The sequence below is a fragment of the Ostrea edulis genome, chromosome 5 (assembly GCF_947568905.1).
Source record: "Ostrea edulis chromosome 5, xbOstEdul1.1, whole genome shotgun sequence".
Classification (NCBI taxonomy): domain Eukaryota; kingdom Metazoa; phylum Mollusca; class Bivalvia; order Ostreida; family Ostreidae; genus Ostrea; species Ostrea edulis.
The window spans coordinates 26,535,231-26,546,772 of NC_079168.1; the positions used below are offsets into that span (position 1 = coordinate 26,535,231).

At 35.8% G+C, this 11,542-nt stretch overlaps 1 protein-coding gene across 1 annotated transcript; it reads left to right on the forward strand.

The window, feature by feature from the left end:
• The first annotated feature begins 5,322 nt into the window (after nucleotides 1–5,322).
• Nucleotides 5,323–8,135, forward strand: LOC125651237 (histone H1, gonadal-like). Its single transcript, XM_056166029.1, has 3 exons — nucleotides 5,323–5,385; nucleotides 6,784–6,823; nucleotides 6,949–8,135. Exons 1-3 carry the CDS (start codon nucleotides 5,323–5,325, stop codon nucleotides 8,133–8,135), a joined length of 1,290 nt encoding a protein of 429 aa, XP_056022004.1.
• The last annotated feature ends 3,407 nt before the right edge of the window (nucleotides 8,136–11,542 follow it).

An 11,542-nucleotide genomic window follows, 5' to 3' on the forward strand; every position in this document is an offset into this window, starting at 1 on the left:
CCTAAAAATTTGCGTCATTTTATTAATTTCACCTCATAAAAAATGATAAAAAATAGCACAAAAGACTAAATAGGAGATATATTTCAAGCCCTATAAAATCTGTAAAATTCAGAAGCTTCCGGAGGCTTCGCCCCCTGGGCCCCCACCAGGTCTTCGCCCCCAGACTCCCTGTCTCATAAAGTGGCGTCCCCCGTGACCACCATTCCTGGATCCGCCCCTGTAATCATTTTCAATATTATACAATGTTTCAGTATAATAACAAAATAGTTTAGAGTGTATTGGTACGGGTAACAGCAGTTGTTGTAAGAGAAACAGTTACACGAAGAAGGAAATTGTTACCATTTTCCATGCGCAATATAAGTACTTCATTTACTGTTAGGAGTTCATTAAAGTTTTTGTCGTTATAGTTTTTTTTATATGCATCTTATAAGCAGAAAAACAGAGAAAATAGGAGGAATTCTAATAAGGTACTTTATAATCATTTTAAAAACAATTAAAATGAAGTCATAATCACCGTTAACAATGTCATCTCAAAGTTTTGGCGCCGTATAGTTTTTGTTAGCGACACACGCGAGTCTTGAATAATTGTCCTCTTCGTGTAATGTCATTCAAGATGCCATGCATTTTCTGCATCCATTTGACAATGAACTCCAGCTGACATTAATAATGGATCTGTCCAACATTAAGTACGAATTCAGTTAAATTCCTATATAATCGTAATTTATGTTCAAATGGAATTTCCCGGTATGTCTCCTAATCAACTGCTTAAATACGAAATAGCTAAATTGGTATCATCACGTCTTTCATATCTATATATAAAACATGCAAATGATCGCCATTCCCTTCTTCCCTTAAAGGTAGATCTTTCTCACTGAATTAAATTTCATCAAAAGAATTACATGTTGTCATTTTTTGCTGTAATATTAGGTGAGTGAAAAGAAAATGATTCTCAATGCATATAGTTCCGTATTGACTGAATAATAGCATTTAGATTTTTTCAATGGGATATGCATGGTTTTTTTTCATTGTTGAACGCAAATTTCAGGAGAGAAATGTATATCTTAGCCCATTGTTGTATACATGTAATTATCTATTTTGTGAATGTTTGAAACATTGAATTTATCTACAGTGGACTGTATTTGTACAAGAGACACATCTCCTAAATTACCAAACAATTTTTATAAAACTTAGTTAGCATGCCTTCTATTCCTGCACGTTTCCCTAAGAAATTCTTATGACTCCCCTACCGGCGGAGCTGAAGGGAACTTTAGGTTTGCACTCAGTCCGTCCGTCAGTCAGTTCGTCAAGTTAGTTCACACTTTTCTCTGTCATACTTGCAGATATTCATTTGATATTTGGTAATTTACTTTACCATGGCAAGTTACAGATCAAGTTTGAATTTGGGTTTTTGCAGAGTAACGTCGATTGGACTTAGAAAACTGAAATACTCAGTTTTCCGCACTGATTTTTGTCAGTACATCATGACAAGTTTGTTCGAGTTGTGGCCGTTGTCCTACGACAATAAACGCAAATACTCAGTTTTTATACGCCCGCCCGTCTTTAGACGGTACGTATTATGGTACAGCGATGTCTGTACGTCCGTCCGTCTGTCCGTTCGGGGTTTTCTCTTTATAATTTCATTTCCCTTTCACATATCATGCTGAAACTTGCTGTGTAGTTTCTTTGAGGGTCACTCTGGATCATACTGCAATTTTGATCCGTTTCGACCTTTTTCCCAGGAGTTTTGCCCCTTTATTTAGAAATAAATATTATATGGAGGGTACATAATTTGTCCATCCTACTCCTCCCCCAGTTTTCAAGTGAGAGCCTTCTTATTTTGTGGAGTGTTTGTCTGGGTATTGAAAATGTGCATGTGGGATGGATTTTGATTTTCTGCAATTTTTGAGAAAATTACAGGTTGTTGAACTTAGTCTATTTAGAAATTAATATTCTATGAAGGGTACATAATTTGTCTGCCCAACTCCTCCCACAGTTTTCAAGTGAGGACCTTCTTATTTTGTGGAGTGTTTGTATAGGTACTGAAAATGTGCATCTGGTGAAGGATTTTGATTTTCTTCCAGTTTTGAAAAATTTGCAGGTTGTTGAACTTGGTCCATTTTGAGGAAATCTCAATTTTTAAGCTAAGACCCTTTGTTGGTATGAAATTTTGTCTCAGCCTCATGATTGCTGATACTACCTGAAGCAAAGTTATACAAATTATAGCACAAGAAAAACACCCTATGTAAGCATTTCACGGGCGTATTATGTACCGTTAGCGGTACTCTTGTTATTACTTGTGACAAAATGAAATCTGGAATTTAAATTTATCATATATGGCTTTTATATGGTGGGGGCCTGGTTACTGGTGACGTATGATTATTCACGTAAAATATTTCAAACTCTTGACTTGGGACTGGTAGGGTACATGCATTGCTACGTAATTACTCACAGAATGGTCGTTCTTCTTTTAATTTTTTTTTTTATTCTTTATAAGAATTAATCACTGCCCGTTATCTCCAGTTTAACATATACACAAATAAAGAATAGCTCTCACTAAATTTGAAATAGTTTTCACGGAAAACTTCAGATCCCGAAGTGAATATATTCAAAGTTCTTTCGAGATATTTACAAGTTTTGTAATAATGAAAAACACAAAAACAAAAAACAAACAAACAAGTTAAAACAATGCGATGCTCTAAGTATTTGAGTTTCCCGTGATAGTCGGATCATTAACTTCTATATAAATGGCTAAATGCATGCACTTTAACAATCTGAGAAAGAGTTCACCAAAACGACATGCGAACTGATTAGGATGAGGTTATCGTGTATAACGTTGTTTTCTGAAAGTCATCGAGGATTTTTTTATATATCGTAATGTACTGGTCAATTAATACGATATCAGACAATAATATTCGTTTTTATGTTAAGCTGGTCTTAATTTAATTCGGAACATGGTGCTGTTAATTAATTAGTTATGTTTCAATGAATCCGTAATAAAACTTTATTTTATCAGATATGAACAGAAATTTAGGAATGCGTGGTGGATTTTTTCGTTGGATACATTGAATTACAAATGTGCCCTCTTTCTGGTTTATTAGAATATTTGTGTTTGAATAAAATTTGTATATTTATATATAAAAAGAATATAGGAGTGTTATCAATTAATCACGGTACATCAGATAATAGTGAATGTATCACCTGATCTTACGGACAGCATGATTTATAAATAACTTGCAAATAATTTTAGGCTTAAAAAACTATTCCGAAATAAGAAAAAAGTCTATAAATTTGTTCTAGTTGAATCTGTATAAAAAACATAGAAAGCCTAACATATTTTATCGTAGAATAACATTGTAATTTTATTTTTACAAATATCAAAATAATTTTAGCAAGGTAATTAGAATAAATGTAGATAAGTAATGGCGTGGGGTAATTGCTGTTTAAAATATTTTGAGTCAGAACTGAAATACAACGTGTATACAATATAACATTCTCATTAAAAATAGATATTCTAAGCATGCAGTGTGAAGAGTTTATTTCCGTAGCTTAAAGTCATTGTATTGGGTTTCCTTATGACAAGTTTATTTCTTGAAATTATTTTTTCTTGTGAAATGCTGTAATCTCATTCTGACAACTTGATATATACAGACGGACTATAAACATCGTTTTTCTAAATATTTTTTTTTTTTTATTATTTTTTAATTATTATATTTATTGCTAACTTCACTCACCGCACGTCGTGCTGATTTTTAAAATCCAACATTTGTCGTACCTACGTTCATTATATTCACACAATGTGAGTAACATTGCACCAAACTATTCAAAACTACATATTATGAAAAGGTAAAAACGAGTTTTGTGGTGATAAAACAATCTACGGGGGATAACAGATGCAAAATCAACAATAAAGATAATAAATAAGAATATGATGTGTTAATGGCGCTTAAACAATGAAACACGAAATCAAGCCGTCTGTATGCTGCAAGTTGGCGTTAGTCGGCGGGAGGTACATGTAGCACATCTCTGTGTAAAATATGGCGGTTGTTGTGACGGCATCGTCAGACAGAATATCGAAGAATGATCGTCAAAGATCAGGATCCAGCGCCTTTAAACCTTGACGAGCTCACTTTGGATTTAAATCTCATTTTCCGCCATATGTTCTTTATTAAAAAAAAAATAGAGATAGCTGGAGTAAGTTTTACGGGGCCTGGGTGGCAACGTCACATCAACAAGCGTACGTACGACAACGTCACTTGCGGGATATGTTTACGGATGCTATGGTTACGGCGATTGGACAATGTCATCCTAGAACAGTATCCAGAATACTGAATCACCATGAGATCCGCTGCAGAAGGTCTTACAATGGTTACAATTTAAAACATCATCGACGTTACAGTAGAACAATGCGTGCGGGTACAGTGTAAAATTGACTCGAAATTTCTACAAATAAACGGCATCAAACGTTCTTGATTGGTCCGCTATGTCCCCGGACCTTAAACCCGATTGAACGTTTGTGGGAGAGTTAGGTAAACGTGTGTCCAGCCGCCAGCCTCAGAATGTGATGTCTAACATGAAATTAGTACTTGTGGATACCGTAAGGTAACGATTATCCCTACGTATAAAACATCCTGTTTTTTGTGTGTGTTATGAAAGATCTCGGATAAAATACACTAAGATCGTTCTCGTGGCTTCACAGTCTACAAGTACTGAACACGGTAAAGATTAATTAAAAATCTGTAGTTCAACAATTTCCAATAATTATCCCTATAATCGAAGCACCTACAAAATAAAAGTATAAAGTTTCCTACTGTTATAGTGAAAGAAAATTCGAATAGTTTTAAGTGGTATATATGCAGTATATAGAAAGAAAGTTGGAGGGAATTCAATGCATATTATGATCAATTGGAACGATGGTTTTTTTTTGGTTTTTTGTTTTTTTAATTTTTTTTTTTATACTTTATCTCGATAATGTATTAGCCTTGTTAGCCATGCAAACAGATTAAGTTTGAAGTATAGAACGCGAAAGAGTACTTCTGAAGCAAAGGTTTTTAATCATACTTAAGTTCATGCTACTCTGTACCAAACTGTTACTACCAAGAGATGCTAATTAGGTGCGTATTGTTAATTTTCCACAATCGTAAAACAGGAATGAAGTGCATGCTTCTCTCATCTATTAAACTATCCGTTATTGTTTTGACAGGCGGGGAAAAGATGAGTTTTGATGAAAATGTTATCTAGCAGAATTTATCATAAATTTACATGTATTTATGTTTCATTCATATAAATTCGAGAGTTTCAGACATTGCAGTGCAGAGATACAAAATGAGACTGTACGCAGGGATTCTTAGCTTGGTCTGTGTTCTGTTCCTCGTGGAATCCAAAAAGGTAATATTAGAATATGTTATCCATCCCACGTTATGCCGGAATGTATTTTAACCGTATTTTAAAATCTAAATTGATAAAATGATTCAATACTTGAATTCTTTTGCAACACGTTAGAAATATCATATTGCAATGTTATGATTGACTAGGTGGGTGTATATACAAAAATTACTATATGACAATAAGTTTTGTACATTAAAGGGACTGATTCACGATTTTCCCTAAAATTTTCTTTTTCACTTTTAATGATCAAAATTTACTGGCTAATGTGTTTAAAAGAGTTCAAATACAAATTAAGGCTATACATTATCACAGAAGCTCATTTTAGAGAGTTTATTATTTGTTTTGTAAACAAAGATTGCGGTATGTTATTGTTTACGAAATATTTGAAAGAAATGGAAATCGATCTAAGTTTATTATATCTTTCACATTTCAAGCATTTTTGGGATAAAATGTGTCATCTAAAAGTTCAAATTTGTGACTATGCAAAATTAAAATGCTTTATATTACAAAATCAATATTTCACTTATTACTTTGTATACATAGAAAGCCTCGAGTCTTTGTTTACATAACACAGATTTATGGCTAAAATATTGCTTTTATTTTTGCATTCAGAAGGTCAAAATTTTGGCTGTCAACATGAAATGAGTTATATTTTTAATGTTTATCATGAAAAATATTTTTATCAAAAATCGTGAACCAGTCCCTTTAAAAAAGTATTACAATATGATAGAAAGTCAACATACTTACTGGTTCGCTTAACGGGTTTGCTTTTTAATATAAATATACCCAAGCAGAACAAAACTACTTTCAAATTCAATTTATTACATCAGTTTTTTATTTGTTGGTATATTTGTATATTGTCGATGTAGAGACGTCACTAACCTCAGATGAATCGCCACAAATTTTGACCTAAGCATGACCCTCAAGGTCGTGTAACAGTGATTGTTCTTTATCTACGTTAAGGTCATATCCGATTGATTGATTATTGTTTAGTTAACGTCTCTCTCGAGAATTTTTCAAGCATATGGAGACGTCACCATTGCCGGTAAAGGGCTGCAAAATTTAGGCCTATGTTCGGCGCTTATGGCCATTGAGCAGGGAAGGGTCTTTATCGTACCACACCTTCTGCAACAAGGGGCTTCGATTTTTGCCGTCTCATCCGAAGGACACGGGCTAGGTCATATCCGAAAAGACGATGATTTTCACTTTTAATGCCGGACGTTTGGTGGGAGAACAATCTCTACCTATGCTAAACATATAATAGGTTTGAGGTGGCACCAGAATGAAACCCGGGTCTCCCGGAAACCTTAACTTTTGGGTTCCCTTGGCCGGTATAATGCATTAGTAATTTGATTGTTATGGTAATAGTAGTGATCGATTATTTATTTTTCTTTAAAGATTCACCTGAGGTCAAGGAGTTTCCAAGAAAGACTAAGAGGTAATATTCTCTATCATGCTCATCTATATGTAACATAATTAGTAGATATGTAAATCAATCTCTAATTCATATGAAAAATTACATATTTCGGCTATTTTACATTGTTAATGAATTTTTTTTAACAGAAAAACGAAATGTGGCGGTATCTGGTTCAGCACAAAGCGTCAAGAATCCATCCTACGAAACAGTTACTCCTGCCAAAACAGAACAAAACGTGTCTAACCCTACTCCAATAGAATCGGTAGTCAACCCCCCAGCTGAAGCGTCTGCAAATATGCCATCAGAGTCCACAACGAACGCCTCGGCAGTAAATCCAGTCGAAGCTATGTATCCACCAGAGGTCCATCCGACCGAACCTATTCAAGAAAAGCCTGTCAATACACCTGGGAATGATCAGGAAAAAGCATCGTCTCCTCAGGCGGTTGATCATCCAACGGAGGCAATAGCTACTGATCCAGCCAAGCAACCAACGGAACCAGCCACTGCAGCGCCGGCAAGCTCAACGACAGCTGGGCAACCAACGGAACCAGCCACTGCGGCGCTGGCAAGCTCAACGACAGCCGAGCAACCAACGGAACCAGTTACTGCGGCGCCGGCGAGCCCAACGACAGCCGAACAACCAACGGAACCAGCTACTGCGGCGCCGGCGAGCCCAACGACAGCCGAGCAACCAACGGAACCAAGCTCAACAACAAAAGCAACTGCTAATATCCTGGGCGATCCTTTAGTTATTCCTAAAACAGTAGAGGCAGCTGACCCAACCACCATTAAAAACATTCCAGTTGAAGATACAACTACCACGTTACCAGTAAGCTCAACTACAACTGCACCTAAATCAAAATCAAATAAGATGACAAAACAACAACGTGCCGCAATTAAAGCGGCAAAACGTGCTGCCAAGAAAGCCAAAAAGGAAAGAAATACAGCAGCCAAAAACGTAAAGGTTGCTTCCCGAAAACTGAAAAAAACACACAAGAAAGCTAAGGCCGAAGCGAGAAAGGCCGCCAAACTGGCAGCAAAGAAAGCCAGGGCTGAAAGAAGAATGGCACGAAAACTTCAAAAGAAGAAGGAAAAAGCCGAACGCAAAGCAAAAGCTAAGTCAAGGAAGGCACAAAAAGCGGCTAGGCGAAAAGCAAAGCGAGAGGCTAAGCGAAAAGCAAAGAGATCAACTTCACGAAAAGCAAAGAGAGCGGCTATCCGAAAGGCAAAGAGAGCGGCCATCCGAAAAGCAAAGAGAGAATCTAGAAAAGTTAAACGAGAGGCACGCCTACGGAAAAGGTCAAGAAAATCAAAGCGATTTAATTTGCTGTAATAAAGGCTTAACAATAGGTGAAGAGTGTTAGAAAAAATTATATAGACCATACATCATATACATGCGTAGAGTATTTGGACTTCTATGTTTATCCACTGCGAGTCCATAAACCAGTAGTGTTTATTTGTTTTTGTTTTTACATATATCATATAATTAACTGTAGTTTTGTTTGTATTTATGAATGATTCCTTCTTTTTTAATTTTACCGTTATTAAATATAGAAAAAAAATCGAATTTCTTTTTCTGATACTTTGTGACAAACGGGATGATTTCAGCTTCTCCATCGTCAACTTCCCATATTTATGTAGCAATATTCCATTATCACCTGCATATGGTGTTTATATCTCTCAACTGATTCGATACTCAAGAGCTTGTTATGCTTATGATAAGAAGTTTCAACAATTTCGATTAAAGTGAGCATTTCGCAAATTCTATGGTCGTTATAATGATCTAGTTTGCTAATACAGCCGACCATTGGGTTACATGTAATTGCTGTCTGACTTGGTTGATTGTTAGGCCGTTCTTAGCACACTGATTTGACTACGGATTACTCCGTTCACCTGATCAAGATATAGGGATTTCGGCGAGTATCACCGGTCAACAGGGGATGCTTACAATTCCTAGGCATCTTATCCCACCTCTGGTATATCCAGGGTCCGTGTTTACCCAACCCTCTATTTTGTATTGCCTATTGATCACTGTTGCTATCATCACCTTTATGGATAGCTTAGACATACACATTTCACAATTGGATGCAAAACATCCACATGTTTAACTGACTTTTCCCTCAATGCACAAAAATTCATCCTGACTTTTTTTCTTTTGCAATATCAAGACTACTTTTAAGATTGATCGATCCTCATGATTGTGATGTCATAAAATTTTACAAAATTCTTTATTAAATTAAACTTTGCTCATGATAGAAATATATCTTTCAAAGGAATTTTATTCGTTTCATAAAATAAAAAACCTGGTAAACAATTGATACTGAAAAAGATTATATTTTCCATAGATAATCAATTATTTATAATCTTAAAAATGTTGTCAAGGGCAATAACTCTTGTGTTGGTATATCTTCTACTGCATGTCTATTATACATAGTTTCTCCAATATCCACAGTTAATTTATACATGGTCGACAGGGGATGCTTACTCCTCCCAGGCACCTGATCCCACCTCTGGTGTGTCCAGGAGTCCGTGTTGGTCCAACTATCTATTTTGTATTGCTTATAGGACTGATGAGATTGATCGCTGTTCGTTATCTTCACCTTTCATTTATGAATTAGCAGATTTTTTGAAACTGTAGGCATTCACAATTTGTCATTTCAACATGTTTTTATCTATTCTAATTATTCTGTATAACGAAAATGTATGATTTTCTTATGTTAACATATACTTTTGTTTTTGTATGTCTCACATCTTTAAAAATGTGGCAACATACAAATTTTCTTTGGTTAATAATCAAATCTAACTATATTGAATGGAAATTAATAAAGTTTTAAACTTTCAACCATTAATATTGATAGGTAACATGAGGATCGATCCACCTTAATATACATATATATACAATAAAATCTGGGTTATTGATAATATCGATAATGTCGGTTGTTGTTTCGATAAAGCATTAAATGACATACATGTATTTACAAACATAAAAGTTCACAAGTCCTTCTAGGCACCTGATCCCACCTCTGGTATATCCAGGGGTCCGTGTTTGCCCAACTATATTGTATTGCTTATAAGAGTTATGAGATTGAACACTGTTCGTTATCTTCACCATTCATACTAATCGTACGAAGCCTAGAAGTTTAAAGACGAAAATGTCAAAGTCTTTTAATCTGTCTGATGTCGATCCATCACGTGGTCATTTCAGTGCTTGGCGATCAAGAGCTTTCGAAGTCACGACAATGAAATAAGAGCGTCGTTTCGACTGAGTAGTCTGGTGTCTGTCTGGATTATGTAATTCACCATTGATGTGAAATAAATCTTCCCTGTCTGTTTTTGTTTTGCCTGCTTCATGGTTGGGTAAAGCCTCTCTTTACGTCCTCGTTCTCGTGCGGATACTGTCCATTAATTCTCACATTGGATCCCTTCAATTTCTGTAGGGCGCGTGTCCTGATGAGTTTCCTTCCCTTGAAATAGATACATGTAAATCTGATCACCACATTTCTTGGGTATATATTTTCCCCGTTCTATTTCCCCGTGAGATGTATCCGTTTGAAGGAGATTTCATAGTCCTGTAGATGTTTTCCATTTTTAGAGCTACTTAATTCTCCTCTTGCTCCTCGTCTCGTAAAGTCGAGATTGTCCCTCGGAGACAGCACCTTAAAGTCAGTTCAGTCACACTCCCTTGTAGATCTGTAGTAATGCCTCTCATGTCATCGAACCTTTTCTGTGCTTTAGAGTCAGATGTTTTCTGCAAATAACTGCATTGGTTAAAGCGTTTTCTGTTCTCGTCTGGAGATAACGCGTGTGTTTGTTTCCGCTGCGTTTTTCACGGAGTCGAACACATTTCCTTGGGCTTCCATATTTGAATCCATGTTCTTAAAGTAGTCTTTCATGTTTGTCACATTGATTAAGTTTATTCATTTGGGATTTAACGGAATTTTCCACACTGTGGAATTCATAGAATTTGGTAATTTTCTTTTCAGTTTCAGTACTGTTTCACTTAATTGTGCCTCTAGACCGTCCTTTATTTGTTTCAATGTTTGTAAGATTTGTGTTCTTCTGTGCTTGCTTTTGCGCATGAACTGCATGTTGTGAATCGACAAATCCACGGCCCTTGTCATCAGTAATACATTTATTAAGTTAATGCATGTACATGTACTTAAAATGTGCCTTCAAGTGAAATACACACAGAACCTTCAAGATAAAGATTGATTCCAGAAATTAGTCAATTAAAATCTTAGTTTTTTCTCTCTTCACTTCACAACATATCTGAAGCCAAACAAATCAACAAAGGACGCGGTCTGAATCCAGGAGGAGGTGCAACTGACCGTGACGTGCAAAGGAAACGAGAGCTATGAAACTGTAAACAGTGCATAAGATCATTAAGTTGTCTGTGTTACGTCCCGTGGTGATTGTTTCATTCATATTAAGATGTCACCAGCTGCAGGTGAAGTACCGCCAATCTAGACCTATGTTTTGCGCTGAAGGACGTAACAAAATGATTAGCTATTAATGCAGGTCTTGTATCCATGTACGTAATTTATGTACGCAATGCTTCGTGATTAGTGGTCATTACATCATCATTGCATCATCATTACATTATCATTACATCATCATTACATCATAATTCTTTAAGAACTGTGCTTCATAAGAATGCTAGTTTTGTTTGTTTTACGTCCCGTCGAGAATTTTTCATTCATAATGAGACGTCACCAGCTGTAGGTGAAATACCGTAAACTT

Bases quoted from the DNA above. Each gene is read 5' to 3' on its own strand.
- LOC125651237 (XM_056166029.1), top strand. From the start codon at position 5,323: ATGAGACTGTACGCAGGGATTCTTAGCTTGGTCTGTGTTCTGTTCCTC. The intron at 5,386-6,783 runs GTAATATTAGAA...TTTTCTTTAAAG, and splicing joins TCCTCGTGGAATCCAAAAAG to ATTCACCTGAGGTCAAGGAG. The intron at 6,824-6,948 runs GTAATATTCTCT...TTTTTTTAACAG, and splicing joins TTTCCAAGAAAGACTAAGAG to AAAAACGAAATGTGGCGGTA.